This window comes from Microtus pennsylvanicus, chromosome 9 (genome assembly GCF_037038515.1).
Source record: "Microtus pennsylvanicus isolate mMicPen1 chromosome 9, mMicPen1.hap1, whole genome shotgun sequence".
Lineage (NCBI taxonomy): Eukaryota > Metazoa > Chordata > Mammalia > Rodentia > Cricetidae > Microtus > Microtus pennsylvanicus.
This window is the reverse complement of record NC_134587.1, coordinates 38,454,945-38,472,425: the sequence shown is the minus strand read 5'-3', so window position 1 is coordinate 38,472,425 and position 17,481 is coordinate 38,454,945. Positions and strand designations below refer to the sequence as shown.

The 17,481-nt window shown below is 47.4% G+C and overlaps 1 protein-coding gene across 3 annotated transcripts; it reads right to left on the bottom strand.

Annotated features, from left to right (window-relative positions):
- Positions 1-1,034: 1,034 nt before the first annotated feature.
- On the bottom strand, positions 1,035-15,744 carry Il1rn (interleukin 1 receptor antagonist). Of its 3 annotated transcripts, none has more exons than XM_075985318.1 (5): positions 15,613-15,744; positions 6,576-6,624; positions 4,796-4,884; positions 3,654-3,766; positions 1,035-2,510 (listed from the first exon to the last, which is right to left on the bottom strand). In XM_075985318.1, exons 1-5 carry the CDS (start codon positions 15,620-15,622, stop codon positions 2,295-2,297), a joined length of 477 nt encoding a protein of 158 aa, XP_075841433.1. In that variant the 5' UTR covers positions 15,623-15,744; the 3' UTR covers positions 1,035-2,294. The 3 variants fall into 3 exon arrangements, with proteins under 3 accessions (XP_075841433.1, XP_075841431.1, XP_075841432.1); XM_075985316.1 differs by lacking the exon at positions 15,613-15,744 and adding an exon at positions 6,776-6,926; XM_075985317.1 differs by lacking the exon at positions 15,613-15,744 and having other exon boundaries at positions 6,576-6,761.
- Positions 15,745-17,481: the final 1,737 nt, after the last annotated feature.

The following is a 17,481-nucleotide window of genomic DNA, read 5'->3' as shown; positions in this document are numbered from 1 at the left end:
CTCCCTCCCTTCCTTCCTTCCTTCCTTCCTTCCTTCCTTCCTTCCTTCCTTCCTTCTCTTTCCTTTTTTCAGACAAAGTTTCCCTGTGCAACCCTCATTGTCCTGGAACTTGCTCTGTAGACTAGACAGGCCTTGAACTCAGAGATTGCCTGCCTCTGCCTTTGGGTGCTGGGGTTAAAGGTGTGTGCTACCACACCTGTCAAAAGCAGTGTTTTTCAAATTTTAGCCTGTGTGGTTTGCCTGGGGGGGGGGTCTGGTTAAGGTGAGCTCCTAAACCAGGAAGTCTCATGTGAAGCCCAGGAGTCTGCATTTTATTCCCAAGTGACGCTGCTGCTAACTGTGGGTCGTGGGTCACACCGGAAGCAAGGGAATCTTGGAGTAGAGTCCTTGAGCGTTGACTCCTCCAGGACTGATCATGGCAACTACACCCATCAAAGATGGGTACTGCAAAGGTTAAAGGTGGCAACTCGTTCTGCATTAGCCTTTATTTGTACCAAGAGACAGGAAAACTGAGCCCTCGCGAGTTTTAGCTAGCTTCCCCTGAGCACACACGGCAAACGGGAGATGGACACCTGAGCACAGGTTCATGGAACTCAGGGGAGTGCTTGGTTCCCTCTTGGTTATTAGCTTGTTAGTTGCTGTTTGACCTGGGAGCCCTTGAGCTTTAGTGGTTTTGAACCCGTGTTTATTTTGATTCATCTGTTGCGTTGGCTGAAGCTGGCTGTGGTTCATTCACTGTCTTTGCCATTGAGGAGTCGTGAGTTGGGTGCAGATCTGACACATGCAGGGTTATCCAGCATCATCATCAGTATTTGGGCTGTTTCCACTTGGGGTTTCATGGTGGACAACAAACTCTAGAACTAGGCAAGGGTGTTTGGTACCCTATTACCCAGGAAGCGAGACACAGTGGGGAAGAAGTGTTTCCAAGGGGAGACAACTGTTCTGTAGCTATAGACTTAAACAGATCCCTTGGCCTCCCAATTTCCCCAGCACCTTATGTCTGAAGCTTGGCCACATGGTCACAACCAACAAAGTTGACTTTTTTCAGTGTTTTATTGTAAAATACAGCTAAACCAGAAATGAGTAAGGTACTTTCTACCCAGCAAATATAATACTCACTGCGTGCCACCAAGAGCCAGCGTGGGGGTTCAGCCCTGTAGGGACCCAACACACACACACACACACACACACACACACACACACACACACACACACACACACGCACACACACATGATGCTCCTTGCTCTCTGGAGCTCACAGTCTGGCAGAGGAAACAGACAGGGGCCATAGCTATTTCCACACAAGTTTCAAGGTTAGAAGTGCTAACAGGGTCAAGAAATAGTGGATTCGTTCACTACAGCAGGAACGGCCTGAGAGGCATATTTGCACAGTGACAGTGGGAACTTTTGCAGGCAGGACCTTCTGTGGGAGGTCTGGAGTGGAGATGGCATTTGGGTTGGACAGAGAGCTTACGGGTTCAGACAACTGGAAACTTCCAAAAAAAAAAAAAAGGATAGCGGGGATAATATAGTCTACAAAATTTTAATTTTTCAGTTTAGGGCATCACACAAAGAAGGGAAAGAGAAAAGCTTATTATCAGTTTCCCCCATGCATCAGTTCACACAAGTAGGAACAGCTGAGCCCCAGCTCCTCTCAGAAAGGACACCTCTTAAAGTAGGACTCTCCCCAGATGGAATAAGGCTTGCCTAATAAAATAACCAGGAGATCCTTAATTTCTGTTTTCTGGATCCTTTCAAACTTCTCTGTGAGCTGGGAGCATAGCCTGGTGGTAGGGCACATACATGAGGCCCTGGTGGGTTTCATTCCAAGCACCCAAACCAAAATGAACACCAAGGAGAATTAAAACCTTCTCCATAGACCAGCACAGGTTTATCCAACAGGGTAAGGGAGTCATGTGGTAGGTGTTGTTAAGGGCCTTGATTGGTCTGGGCTGTGGACATGTAGGACAATGGAAGAAGGGAAAAGTGTGGGGAGCAGAAGGCACCTAGGTCAAGCAAGCGGCCTAGGATCCACTCAGAGGGCAGAGGCAACAAGAGAGGGTTTTGAACGAGGGCTTGCCATGGTCCAATCTGAAGGATAATCCTGAAAGCATCATGGGGGTTGGGTCAGCTAGCAGGGTGGAGTCAGAAATCTGGCATCAGGATTCTTCTATATCCTACTATCATGCAGCCTGCAAAAGTTGCTCTTCAGACCCTAGCGATGCCCAGAGTGAGAAGACAATTGGTGGAGTCATCGATGGCCTGGGAGTGGAGGAGGCTAGGTCTGGGCAGCACTACTGGTCCTCCTGGAAGTAGAACTTGGTGACTGTAAGGGGTTCTTCGGGTGTGTTGGTGAGGCTGACAGGCCGGTCAGCCTCTAGTGCTGTGCAGAGGAACCAGCCTCGACAGGCGGCTGACTCAAAGCTGGTGGTGGGGCCTTTCTCTGAGCGGATGAAGGTGAAGCGCTTGTCTTGCTCCTTGTTCATGCTCAGGTCGGTGATGTTAACTTCCTGGAAGTCAAGAAATGGTCATGTGATTTCTGGGGACCCAGAAGATCCTGGTTGTCTTATCTATCTCAATGCTTCTCATAAGGTGGTCAGTCTCTGATGGTGGAGACCTGATCGATCTCTTAGAGACATGGTCAAATTACACAGATTCCAGATTTCTTAAGACAGCACAAATGAAGGGGTTGTCTTGCTGTTATCTCTTGCACTGAAAAGCATGCTAGCGTGGCCATGGTACAGTAAGGCTATCAAATACATGGCCCCATTAGCAAAGACTTAGGCCAGAGAGGCAGTGATGGGTTAAGATCTGATTCTTTCTAGGCAAGAGAGCTGTGAAAGAAAGGGTAGAGTGTCTTAAAGCCCATAGGATGTGTTATATGAGATTATTATATTTAGAATAGATAGTCACTCCTCTCCTCCCATCCCCAAAAGGTGGTCATGTCCATTGGTAAGAGTTAGTGGCAAACTCAAGGTTGTGGTTACTGGCAGTTACAAGTTTGCCCAGCTAGTCCTCAAGATAATGCTTGAACAGTCCATTGCTGTTGGATAGGTCAGGAAGTGACAGTTCTATGTGGGATGCCAGCTAGTAGCTTGGATAATCGTTAAAAGTTCATGGTCTTGAAAGTGGACCTTGCTAGAAGAAGGTAGGGCCAAGTGGGTTGGGAGGCTCAGCATAAGACCCATGGGTGGTTCAGGTTCTGTGACAGTGTCGTAGAGGTGGCCCTCCATGGAAAATGTCTCCTCCTAGAGTTTAAACCGTTGCTTAGTGCCCTTCTACAGTGCCTATGTTAACCACGTCATGGGCTTTTGCCAATAGGCTCATGTAAGACCAAGTTTAATAAGTGCTTTCACATTGAGGGTCATTTTTCTGGAATAATCTCTCAAAGAAGTTGGCCACCATGCTCCAAGGAAGCTCGATGCTAAGAAGTCACAGGGAGGATGGTTTAGAGGGTGAGAAACCATCTGGGACACCCAATAACAACCAAGAACATTGCGGAAGTTACTTCAGGAGTGACCCCCAAAAGATTACCCTCTGAGGAATGACGTGCCTCCCTCATCCGCGCATACCCATGGAGTCATGAGAACCACCTGTGGCTGGTGTAAACTGTTGGATTTCATAATGGTTTGATAGCTCAACCAGATTCTTACCTCCAGCTGGAGCTTGATATTGTCTCCAGACTTGATACAGGACAGGCACAGCTTCCCGCCGTGGATTCCCAAGAACACATTTTGAAGGTCAGTAGTCACCATGTCTATCTTCTCTGCAAAAGAGCGGAAGGTGAAGTCAGAAAGAGAGACGAGGAGGAAGGGTGGGGAAGAGCCTGTGGGTATTTTCTGTCTCCTTTTTAAACTAAAATTTTAAGGTCAGAAGGTCAGGCAGGCTCTTTCTTCCTAGTCTGCCTCCATATAAGAGAGCCAACCAAACGCTCTACCTAGTTATCCCTAAGGACCAGCCTCCTAGACTCTGCTCCACACTCTTCCCAACCTTTCTTTACTTTCTCCAGGAAACCTGTCCTCCTGATCAACAGAAATGCTGTTAATAGTCAGGGGCACACAACTCATGAGGCCCGTGAGTAGGCTCCAGGAAGCCTGTGGACTTTACAGCCCACTTTTCCCATCTGCTACTGGGGAGCAGTAGAAAACCCAGCCTCCCTATACTCGAGCATGCTCATGGGAGAATTCCTAGATTACTAGAAAGTCAGGAAAAGCCAGTCCTATAGCTGCTGAGTAAGATAGGAAAGCAGAGGAAGGGCTTGGGGAAGGAATAGTAAGGAAGTGTGGGCAGTGCCTCTCTATCACAAATAGAGGTGTGGGAACTCTTAGACTCCAGTGCTAAAGGAAATTCAAGTTCTGTCAACCCACTGCCCTCATTTTTCTAGAAGAATCTGTGAGTGATGGTCCTCCCAGTTCATCTAGCTTTGTTCCAAGTACAGATGGGTACATGCTGAGGTTAGTAGCCACAAGAAAGAATATTATTAAGCCGTGTACATGGTGTATTTGCCTAGGGTAAGGCTAGGGTTTGAATAACACAGGAACATGGATGGTCTTCCAGCACAGAAGGATTCAGGAAGTACAGGGAGACTCCTGGCCCCTGTTCCCCTAGATGTGTCCCCGGGGCACTAAGACTCAGGCTCTAAACGTTTTTCCACTCTTGAGACCACTCCCATGTGTATCCTCTGGTGGTCATGTCTCTCATTTCAAACTCAACAGAACATCCTACCTACAGCCGGAGGAGCATGGAAAGGTGACCCTAGGCCCACATCCCACTAGCTTCCCTGTTTCCCACTCACCTTCTAGTTTAGTATTTGGTCCTTGTAAGTAGCCAGCAATGAGTTGGTTATTCCTCAGATAGAAGGTCTTCTGGTTAGTATCCCAGATTCTGAAAAGCAAAATGGCCCAGCTGTGGTAGGCAGAAGAGTACCGTGTCTGACATCCTCAGTGCCATCTAACCTATGTCTAGATCTGCTGGGAGTGTGGTCTTCAGCGAGATCATAGCACAAATGAGACGACTCAAGGCAACACTACCGTAAGAGAGAGATCCATCTCTCACAGCTGGTGAACAGAAAACCTCTTCTTCGTGCTCCTCATCCCAGCGTAGACTCCCGCTGCTTCAGGAGAATTTTCTCTAGAGCATCACCATCTGATAGATTCTTAGGCAATGCAAACACATCCTGTATTCTCCCCACTCATTAGGGGAGCTGCTGGCTGCATGCCTTTCTTACATTTTCAGACAGCTATGTGTAAATTTAGGTGGCCACTTGAAACTAGCGGCTACATCATAGTATTACAAGTTCAAGGGTTAGAACACATCGCAGCCAAGCTACTCTGAGTCTTAGGCCTGAAAGTCTGTAACTAGAACTTTTGCTTCTCTTGCCAATCACCCGCTCTGGCTCTGGCAGGGACAACTGTCCCTGGGAACAAATCAACTTCCTCTCTAGCTTACACAATGGCCTGTTGGTCACTCTCTGTCTTGGTGAAGGGATCCCTGGCTGTGAGACAGGCCACTGTGAGATGTGATAATACCACCCTGGTGACATCACCTTGGATCTGTACCTTGTCTCTTTACTCATCAGGGGAGCTGATTGGAGTAGCCACGGAGCTCTGCGAAGGGCAGAGGACAAATCAAGTCCTCTGCATGGGAAGGGGGTATTTGTGCCTTTGCTTCTACGGTGAACTTCAAATCGAAGGGACCCAATAGCCTTGCTTAAAAGGACTCCAGGAACCTCTCCTGGAGTTGCTAAGAGGATGTGGTGGGGAACCTCATGAAGCAGACAGTCCCTGTTTCTGTGGGACAGACTTGCCTTGGGATGGATGCACATACTCTGAGCCAGAAACCCGGCTTCCGGCTGTAGTTCCAAAGCAGACAAGGTCAAAGGGGAAGTGATTCAACAGACTTCATTCTCAGAAAGGATCGAGGACAGCTTGTATGCACCAACAATCTCTTCATTTATTTTTCAAAATCAAAATAAAGGCCTGCCATTTTTACTCTAAGGTTGGTGACAGCTTATGATAGTTGGTGAAGATCACCCAAGGCTCTTGGTCCAATTTTAAGACTCAAGACATTTTTTTTTCCAGGTTCTCAGAGCACAGGTCCCAGAACACAGCTACAGGATTACTTGTCTTTAATTTGCACAACCCTTTAAGGTACACAAGGGGTTGTCATTAAACCAGTAAGATGCCCAGGTAAGGAAACTGGGAACTCCAAAGAGAGAGATCTTCCAAGTCAGCACAGACAGGGTCTGAGCCATAGACTGTGTCCTGCTGCGGTAATCCTTTTTGCTAGATCCCAAGGCTAGCATCATTCCTGGGCACCTTTTATTCTGCCACTTACTGAACACTTCGGAATCTGGGAAACTGAGAGCAGTTGACCACCCTGTTGTGCATGCATGGAACATTTTTTAAAACATAAGCCTTAGAGACGGTGCATGTAGCAAGTTGTTCTTGAGTCAAGGATATATATATATATATATATATATATATATCCCTTTCCATCCCGTCCCTCAGATCCAGTGCCCTGGACTTACGTACGACATGCGTCTCTATGCAACCCCATGTCTTTGGAAGACTTACCTGAAAGCTTTCATCTTGCAGGGTCTTCTAGAAGGGCGGCAGGCTGCTTCTGAATGACATAGAAGGAAGAGAAAGAGAGAGATTAAGTGACGGTACCGTCTGCTGCAGAGTTCCATCCTGAGGCCACAGCAAGGCAGCAGAGACCAGAGACTGCCATTTCAGGCTCAGGGTGGTTGCTTATAAAGAAAGTAGTCATTCACCGGCCCGTGCTGCTGTCATTCCGTCCCCCCTGTCAGACGCGGAAAAACCCTCACATTTCCAAAAAGAGAAACCCTCGCTGTTGTCACTTTCAACCCTGCTGAGTGTTGCAACAGTGTGTTGTAACTGATCTCCTCCCCCTTTCACCCTTTGCAATTTCCCCAAAATTGAGCTTTCCATTTCCCCATTCATGGTGTTCCTGGGAAGAAGATGCGATAAAAGCCAGACTCTCGTTTGCATGGCAGGTACTCTGAGCCTGCTGGCTGAGTTTTCCTTTTCCCTCCTACAAAACAGATGCCAGCAGAAATGTCCCCTTTGCAATGGAAGGCAAGTGATAGGGCCTGGTGGACAAAGGACAGTCTCACGTCACTGTTACCGTGTTCTTTGGGGAAGGGAGAGCTGGCCAGACTCTGGATAAACATTGTGTCCAGAACTAGATGGTAAATATTTGGTGTTTTGTGTACCATCCACGCTCAGCACAGCACTCAGCACAGCTGCCACGGTGTAGAAGCACCCGCAAACAATTTGTGAGCCAGAAAGCTCAACTGTTCTAATACACTGCATTTGCAAAAAAAGGGACAGGTCACATGTAGCACAGAAAGTTTACTGACTCCCGCTCTAGAGAAATGAGTCTCTCCCAAGGGATGCTTTAAAATCAGCCGTCTTCCCCAGTCCCACGTCTGGAAAGCTGGAGGCTATTAGAGGTGATTTCGTTCTGAAATCGGGGTCTGGGGAAAGTGGATGAAGCATGCGGCCAGCAACAGCTCCAGATTTCTTCTCTGCCACTTGTCACTGCCATCCATGTGGCCTTAAAAAAGTCACTTCACTTATTTTTGTCTCTGCCTCTTTATTCTCAAAATGAGGAGGACCGTGTCTTCCTTGAATATAGAAGGAAAGAAGGAAGTTAAATCTTGGTACCAAGTGGATGTTAATAAACATTCATTTCCTTTGGTGCGGTTTTCTCTAGACAGCTGGGGAAAGGTAAGGACCTTCCGATTCTAGGTTAGGAAAGGTGAAGAGAGCCCTTGTGTGTTCCCCTGAGGGAGAGGATGCTGCTACAGCCTTTCTAGAGCTGGACTGGAGCTTGTGTTAGCCTTATTTCAGCCTCCCACAAGGACACTCACAAAGATTAGCAGAGGGAAGGGTCACGGAGCTTGTTAATAGCAAGTGACCAAAAACCAGTTCTTGTGACCAGGTCATCCTACTTTACCCATTGATCTCCATGCATTTGACCTTTTTCATTATTATTATTATTTTCAAGACAAGTGTAATATTTCTCTGTGAAATAGTCCTGGCTGTCCTGGAACTTGCTTTGTAGACCAGGCTGGCCTCGAACTCGCAGAGATCTGCCTGCCTCTACCTGCCAAATGCTGGGATTAAAAGTGTGCACCACGGCTGCTGGGCAGCATTGACCTTATTTTCAACCTAAGAAACCAGGGTGTGTCCAAAGGAGAGCTAAATCCTTTCAGGGCGAGGCTACAGAATGAACGTCAAGTCTTCAAAGAGCTCTTCTTCCCAGCAAATGGACCATTTCTGCGCTGGAGCCCTGAATGATAGTTTTGAAAGTCCCAACAACAAGTACATATCCTTCTTGAGTTCTTGTAGAGAGATGCTATCTATCTGTGAGGGCCAAATGTTTGCTCATTTCTTTGTTTGGAGAGTTTCTCATGAGGCTGCTCGAAGGAGAGCGATAAGTATGAACGGGCCTGCTTATTTACAACTTCCAGAAGCTGCTGAATTAAATAAAGCTTTGAAGTTTCTGGAAGGCTTATTAGTCACCAGGTGCATAATGTTGTCATCATACCTACCGAAAGGGGGAAGTAACTGGTACCCAGAGAAGCGACTTGCTAAGGTGAATGGAGGAGCTCTGTGCCCTCTTCTGCCCTTAGCCAGTGGTCCAAGCAAAACCCCACCCACCATCACAGCTGCGGGGTCAATGTTGCTCTGACCTCGGCCCAAATCCAAACAGAAAGCATTTAGTTCTAGAGGTTCCAATCGCTAGCCTCCCAGACTTTCCTTGCCCCGTGCTTTCTTCTCTGGACCATGCCCACTGCCACCAAAGGACGTGTGTGCAGGAAAGGGGTCCCTGGGTGGACCCCGAGTCTCAGTCCTCTCACACCGTCCTGAGCTGTGTTACGTCAGACAGGGTGTGCGGACTCGCTAGAACCCAGTTTTATTACCCAATAACCAGCTTCAATAACGGAAATCACATCATGGATCGCTATAAGAATTAGATAGACTCCTCACATGATGTACTTGCCCCTGATCCCGGCCTGTGGGGATTACTCAAACAGTATTGATTGCACTCAGCTCTCTATCTCAGGGTAAACGGGAGAGACGGGTCACAGAGCCTACCACGCCTCCAACCCTCTCTCACACGTGCAGGCACGTACAAGCCCTCCGCTCCCTGTTGCCCATGCATGGTTCTTTCCTTCTGGACTGAAGTCCCTGGATTTCCTGTGGGGATCCTAAGCACATCTCCCCACTAGAGAGGAAAGAAGAGGAAGGACAAAGTCCTTTTTCTTTCCTCACTCCCTGGCCTCAACTTTTTTCTTATGGTATGGAAGCAAGGAGATGGAAAACCCAGGTATCCACATGCTGGGAGTGGCAACAGGTGGGCTTTATCAGGCAGCTTTAGGGACACAGTGGGGTATAAACAAAAGTGTTTTCACACATGGATCAGGGGCCTTAAGACTCCTTTATATCAAGTTGAGAGGAGGAAATGACCTTCACAAATGTCTTACACTGCATCCTGTAATGTTTTAAACACAGCCCTGGCCCCATGGGAACTCTCTGATAACTCTTCACTATTTCTCAATTTCAGTTGGTGATGTCTTTCAGTTCTAGAACTTTCGCTTGATTCCCCTTTTTGTAGAGTTTGTAGCTCTTCATCCAAAATTTTAATCTTGTCTTCCAAATTTTTGGGAATGTTATACCTGGACTTAAGTATTGTGTGTGTGTGTGTGTGTGTGTGTGTGTGTGTGTGCATAGGATGGAGGTTGATGTCTGGGTGTGTCCCTCCCTCCATCACTTGTCACTAGAGCTGTTTGAGGCAATGATCTCTCACAGAACGGTTTCAGTTACACTAGTGAGTTCCAGAGACCCTCCAGCCACCACCAACTCAGTGCTAATATTACAAGCTCATAAGGTGATGTCCAGTTTCAACATGGATAGTAGGGCTCTGAACTTGGTTCCTTATCCTCGTGCGGCAAGCATTTGACCAAGTGAGCCGTCTTCTCATCCCTGCATGGGCCTTTGAAGGGCTGCCCCTGATAATGCCATGATTTGAATCCATCCTAGATCTCTTCCCATTGTCTGGCTTTCTTTAATGCACAAACTGCCTTGCATATATGTTATGGTTTAAGTGCTCCCAGAACGGTGCTAGTGTGCTATGGTAGACCCTGCACGGGGGGAGAGCGCCTTAGGTCCCTGGAGGCACAGCATACTCTTGAAGGGAATTTCTCTGCCTTTTTCTTCTTCTTTATGTCCCGGCTGATAAGGTGAATATTCTGCAGTATCTGTTATACCCCCAAAACCAAAGCAGTGAGTCTACCCAATCTTGGACTAGAGACTCCAAAACTGTGAACCAAAACTTCTCTCCATAAGTTAATGATAGCAGGTATTTTATTATATGAACAAAGCTGACTAATGCAGCATGTCTAGGTTTTTTTAAAAATATTTGCTCAGGGTACTGTATAGTTTTAAACTGTAGACATCTTTTAAGACTGTGTATGATGTTATCCTGATATTGATCATTTTGCTCCTGCTGAGCTATTGGACCAGAGCACGGAAGTCCTAGGTAGTGTTTGTCTAAATAAGTCTTAAACTCATTTGTGAGTGGGCTTGGATGCTTGAGAGGGTGGTTCCATTTTTGGTTCCCTCCTAACTCTCCAGGAATCTAACCCAGACTTCTTGGAATTTATGAGGACCATTTTTTTTTCCTAAGCAGAGTGTAGTGTATAAACTTTAATTGGTTTATGCTGAGCCTTCCAAACCAAGGTTCACGAATCCTCAAAACCTCAGCTTGGGGAAGAGCTTCTCCAGAGATTTAACCCATGGCCCCTCACATGTTAAAGGCATGCTTCACCTCTGAGCTATCCTCCCAGTGAATCTGAAGACTTAGAAACTTGTAGATGCCTTACAGATAAAGAAACCTAAAGCTACCTTCGACTTCTCCAGACCCTGTAGTTCCTTATAATCTTGGCCATTCTGTCATAGATTCCAAAGGGTCTTCTGAAGATACATATCACCTGCCTTTCCCTTCTCATGTCTATGACTAAACACCTGGCTAAGGCAGCTTAAGGAAGGCAGGGTTTGTTTCAGTCCCAGTGTGAGCATATGTCCCAGTGTAAGCGTATGTCAGAGGGCACATGAGGCACTGAGTCACGCTCATTCAGAGTTAGGAAGCAGGAACAAGGACCGCTAGTACTCAGCTCATTGTTTTCCTTATATTCAGTCCTAAGTCCAGCGTGGGCTGGCAATGGCCACAGACGGTGGTTTGAAAGAAAATGACGTCCACCCAAAGAGAGTGGCACTATTAGGAAGTGTGGCCTTGTTGGAGGAAGTGTGTCACCGTGGGGACAGGCTTTGGGGGACTCTTTTGCGCAAGCTTCCCTCAGTGTGATAGTCAAATTCCTGTTGCCTGCAAGATGTAGGACTCTCAGCTCCAGCACGACGTCTGCCTGCGTGCCACCATGCTCCCAGTCATGATGATAATGAACGGAACCTCTGAAACTGTAAGCGAGTCACCCCAATTAAATGTTTCTTTGTAAGTGTTGCTATGGTGTCTCTTTATAACAATAGAAACCCTAACTAAGACAGATGGGTAAATTTCAACCTACAAACTCCCATACAGACGGATCCAGAGGTTTCTTCTAGGTTTGAGATCTTACCAAATTGGCAGTATTAGAACTCACGCTCACCATGTTTAGGGGTAGAGTCAGAAGAAACAATGGGAAAGCTGGATGTGAGCCAGAACAAAAAACGCTGTTAATGCTACCCCAAGGACCGTGGGTCTATCTTAAGGAAAGGCACATTGGAGAGTACCATGAAGCCCGCTTTGGTCAGATATTCCTGGGGTCAGAAGACAGATTACACATGGAGTGGGGTGACTAAGCCAGAAGGATGCTATGTTCAACCACTCTGTCTCTCCCTGTAAATCTTATTTATATCATTTCCCAATTGCTCTGGCTTAAATACTCCCACAAAGGATGATTTAAAGCCGCCAACGCTGTGAATGTCAGTGAGTGGGAAGTTGGCAACCGGACTTTTCTTCTTTGCCTTTCCTTCTTTCCAGAGAGAAACCATCTCCATTTGTTCCAAGAGCAAACTCCCCAAATGCTTCACTTTCAGGTACTGCACCATCAGCATCCGGACTGATAAATCCACAAGACCAGAAAACGTGAACGAATCCTGGTGTGAGCATCAGCTCTGCCTGTTGGAGCCACACTGGGGACACTCAGGCACTGTTTGTGAGATGCACGCATTTGGCTTTGGGTGAGCGATGTACCCTGAGCTGAAACAACAGCAGCATCTCATAGTCTCTAGCCAACACTCGAATGACTGAGCGTTAGAGGATCCAGCGCACAGGGGTGGCAGTCTTAGCCTAAGTTTGCTGATTTTTACTGAAACAATGGGCTAAAGTTGTTCTTCCCAAGTCATGTGTAAATATCCTAGGATGAGAAGTAGAGACAAACACAGCAAACCCAGCACCTCATGATACAGTCTAAGGTCGTCTTGGTCCGTCTGCTCCCAGCTATCCCTGTCAGGTGTCAGAACTCATCTTAATAATACCCCAGAGTCCGTTGGAAGTTCCCTTGGGCTACAGGCCAGGCTTGGTGACAGCTGCTCTCCTAAGCCAGCTCTCCTCAAGCTTCTGCCCTCTAGCTTTCTGATGTCAGGGTGGTCACGTTTTTCTCTCCGGGCTAGTAAAGGTCATTCAGGACACAGGGCGTAAACCGATCACAGGAAGAGCAGCTTTGCAGAATGCTTACTCTCTTCCCAGATCCAAATAGGAAGCTACCCCTCCCCTGAATCCTTTTAGAGGTCAAGTCTTCCCAGATGGCGTTTACTTCCAGGATGTGTGGGTGTAATACGGATTGGCTCCGAGAGATAATTTGTATAATTATCAAGTTTTCAGAGGTACATGTTTACTCTTTTCTTTGAAGATGAACTTGGTAGGACAAGAGCTGATGGAGAGGGACAGGAATTCTGAGAGAGGGCACACCTACGCTGTCGTCTTCTGGGCCCCAATCTCTGTCACCGCATTCCTTGCTTCTATGCTGCAGTGATAAAACACCATAGCCCAAAGTAACTTACGGAAAAAAAAGGTTTATTTTGGCTATGATTCCAGAGGGGCTAAGAGTCCTTCACGTAGGGGAAGCATGGTGACTGGAGCAGAGCACACATCCTCAACCATAGCCACAAGGCAGAAACGAACTGGAAGCGGCGTGAAGCTTTAAACTCTCCTGCTCACAGTAACGGTCTTGGTCCAGCAAGGCTGCACATCCTAACCCAAATGGCACCACCAGCCAGGGATCAAATGTTCAAATGCTCAGGCCTTCTATAGGGAGCATTGCTCATTCAAAGCACAAACACACTCTGCCACCGAGTGATCCCTACCTTGTATCACACTCTTCATTCCACTGTCCTCTGTGCAAGGTAGACACCATGGTACTGCTTTCATGATGGGGATATGCCCGGATACCTTGTAGAGCCGAACTTAAGGATCAGAGAGACTACACCTGCTCTAGACAGTCTAAGGCAAGATTTGAACTCTGTGTTTTCATTCTTTCCCTTGCTACTGTCATGCTAAAGAGGCCACAGATGCTTCCCTTCTTTGCTTCATTTCAAGGTTAACACGAGCAAGAACTCCACCTATTCTTTGATGTTATTTTTGGCTCTAACTCATTCCTTATGGAGTAACTGGTTAGTTCGTAATTGCTCAAAGATATGGGAAAACATTCGAGATGTAAGGAAAAAGTGACTCTAAACCTTTGTATAGGCTGTAGTGAAGGCCACTTTATCTGGCTATGGACTAGAATGACAAATTGCCAGAGACTATTTTGGCTTTATTACTGAATATTCTGATTCTCAGTGGACTCCTCAGTCCTTTGCTCTCTCTAAATGAGCTTGTACCCCTGGTGGGCAATGCCATAAATTGCAAGCACAATTGTCTTAGTGACTCTCTCTTGCCAAGTTATCTTTTCTTATCGGCAGAGACACGATCCACTAGGATAGAGGATAGGTAGTTTAGGTGATAGCTAGATGGACAAATTCACAGATGATGAACAAGACAGACAAACAGATAACCCACAAGTACACAAATTCCCAAAATGAGTTTTTCAGCCAGGAAGAGACCACAGTAAATATCAATCCACCTTTGACTCATTTCAGGCTAAACCATTCATCTCAAGATGATGTTGACGTTTAGTTTTTGAAAACTGTTTTCAAATGCAGGTCCTAACACAGGGATTGTTCTTTCCTTCACCATTGCTTCCTCCACCTCTTTATCCTCTTTCTTTAGAAACATCACCTGTGATGTAAGTAGTGAGACTCCACGTCATCATTCTCTCATTCCCCTATCAAACCACACATGTAACTTCTCAATTCTTTTCTTGCTCTCTGTTTGACTGCAGTTTGGAACCTGCCATCTCTTTGGCTGTTGAGGGCATTTCTGATTCCTTCTTCCAGGGACTGTGGTGCCCATTTTGGGCTTGTTGGCACTGATTTCCAAGTTCAACCCAACTCATACCCATGAGCGTGTAGCCCCTATGTGTTTGCCAGTTCTAAATATTTTGGAATAAACTATCTCAAAATAAGATTCTGTCTGGTTCTGAAAATGACCCCAGCATCCTACTTCACCGCATCTGGAGAACATGCAAGAGCATCTAACATTGTCACACGTTCCATAAGTGATAAGACACCCACTGTCCCCATGGCACAGGGCAGTGGTTTAAAGATAGACTTGTCCACAGTCAACACTAGCTTCTCCCCTAATACTGGCTGTGTGGCCTTGGGCAAATTACTTCATCTTTCTCCATCTATTTCCTCTTCTGCAAATGTGGATGCTAAGGTCCTTCCTCATAGGCATTAAATACACAAGCCACCTGAGAGTGAGTGCCCGGCTTGGAGCAAGCACCATGGAAGTGTTCATGTCCTTCCAAGGACTTGCCAGATTTTTCTTAACATCAAGAGTAGAGAGACACCACCTCCCCCAATAAATGGTTGGTTCAGCAAGAGCTAAACTGAAGTTAGAGACTGAACCTTCAGACCAATGATCCTAAGATTTATCTGCACCAAATATGTTCTGAGGAGAGATAGCAACCTATATTTTGTTTGTTTTTGTCGGTATATTTAATCAGAGCACACCAGATAATATCTGGCATTTCCTTAAGAGAAGTCCACCGCTAGTGCATGGCTGAGCCTGCCTTTTCTCTGACCAACATCTCTTGGAGTTGTCTAGTGTCAATCCGTTCACTCTCTGCAGATCCCACCCTTCCACCTCCCTCTCCAGCCTGTGGACCAAGGGTGCTTCCTATCAATAGCTGCCACTCAGCACACACTTCTTTCCTCCACCTTACGGAGACATTTCGTCCATTTCCTGTTTCCATGAACAGTGGAGAATGGTCAACACCTCTAGTGACTCGTCTCATAATGGGCACGCCCCCTCGGCCCCAGCATACCTGCGTGGTTTCCTGGGATGCCGTGGCGTTCCATTATCCAGGTCTTCCAGATAGACGTGGGCTCCACGCCCTTGGCATCCAGCACTGGCAACACTAGTGGTAGACAATCCCGCCCTTATTTTTCACACAGACAAAAACAACTTCAAAAAGCTTACCTGAAGCCATGGGAGAGCAGGACAGGACTCGAGGTTTTCCACTGTCTTCCAGCGTCTCACTCCAGGAAGAGGTGGCGCCTATAAAGGAGCACCCGGCCAGCACCTCTGTCACTGACCCTCCCAGGGTGGAACCACCCCTCCTTTCCCAGCCACCTAAGCAGAATAAGGGGGGAGCTGGCCCCTCCCATACACCCACACTGAGTCAGTCAGCCTTAGGAGGTGGGTCGCTGACGACAGATGCCAAGCCAGGCCCAGCTTCCAGAGGGGTGACTCAGGCTAGCAGAAGCCAAACTGGTTCTTATCTACATAGAACTGGAGGTCACATGTGGGGAATGAGCTGGATTTATGTGGTGGAACCTTTGTCTCACCCCCCAAACGGACCATGTATGCATACATTTATTCAAAATACATCTTGACTTAGTCCTCCTGCCTGTGAGGTGGTCTCACAAACACTGGCAGCAAGCCAGACCACGCCACGTGTGTTCTAACGGGGGGGGGGGGTGGGAGGAGTAAAATAAACTAATTTCTTATGGGGCTAAGGGCTGAAGGATAAACCAAGAGTGTGAGGTGCCTTTGAGGGACCCAGACAGATATCTTAGAAAAAGAGGTCAGGAAGGTCTCTCTGAGAAAGGTGGTATTTGAACTGGGGAAGGGGAAGAATGTTATAATCGCAGGGAACAGCAAGGGAAAGGACTTGGGCTGGGACCTGTATGGTTTGAGCCCTGTGCAGACCCCCAGGGGTGGTCGCAGCATCACTTAGGGTATTCACCCCATTTTCCATCTCTGCCTGCACCTACCTCATGGCTGGACCATTGCCAAGACTCTCTCCTGCAGGCCAGATGCATTCCCTCAACTTTCTCTGGACGTTTCCCAAGCCTCTGAGCCCTGTTCCTCCTGTGCGATTCAGAACCAACCTGTTCTGGCTTCATGCCTCTGCGGCCTCCCACCAGGGAGCAGACAACTCGCGTGTACTTAATAACCATCCGGCTGATAGGTGGGGGACAACAGCAAGAGATCCTTGGGGCCGGTCTCCAGGATGGCAGTGACTCTTTGAGAGAGTCGGGCCATGTCGTTCTTACTTTGATAGAAATAAAATAGACCTGACATTCCCAGCTGTGTCTTAGACTTGACTGGCTGGAAAGATAACTGATATGCAGACCATAAAATGCTTTATAAATTGTGTGATCTTAAACAAGGCCTTGCTCCAGGCAATGCTTTAATACCAAGGTGAAGGAGAGGGTAGGCATGTATAACGCTGCTTGTAATCCTTCCTCCTGCAAGTCTGCCTCTTTGATGGGGCAGGACAGCTCACTCGCTTGATTGAGTGGTCTGGTCAGAGCCTTTTCTTTTCCCCTTCTCTGCACATTGATCTGCACTCATTCCCATGGCCTCTCTGTTAGGTCTGCCACTGGCCTGGGAGGTACTGGGAACCTGAGGTGAGAGAGGATCCCTGCCTGGGCACTCCTAACCACAGGGACTTCCCATGGGGCCCTCACTTCCTGCTCTCCTTAGCTTGTGCTCACCCAGCCAGAAAGCCTAGGTCTCTTAGCCTTGAGTAGAACTAGAAAGGAGCCTTTGCAGAGAAACGTGTGTTGATGAATAATCAGGAACTAATTTTGCAAATCTGGAAACTCCACAAACGGCAACTTTGCAAAACTCGGAAGCCGAGCTGGTGGGGGGAAGCCTGCAGGCCGGCGTATCTGTGATGGCAACAGGACTCACGTGGAAGGCAGGCTCCGGTGCGCAGGGGCGCGCATCTCAACCTCGTCAACTGCATCTTGGTGACTTCGGGAACATCTGTAAGAGGAAGGCCAGACGCTTGTCACCTCATTGTCGGGGTGAATTGTGGGGAGACCTGAAGTGACACAT

Bases quoted from the DNA above. Each gene is read 5' to 3' on its own strand.
- Il1rn (XM_075985317.1), bottom strand. From the start codon at position 6,691: ATGGAACTCTGCAGCAGACGGTACCGTCACTTAATCTCTCTCTTTCTC. The intron at 4,885-6,575 runs GTAAGTCTTCCA...TTTGCTTTTCAG, and splicing joins TGCAAGATGAAAGCTTTCAG to AATCTGGGATACTAACCAGA. The intron at 3,767-4,795 runs GTGAGTGGGAAA...GCTCTTTTGCAG, and splicing joins ACCAAATACTAAACTAGAAG to AGAAGATAGACATGGTGACT.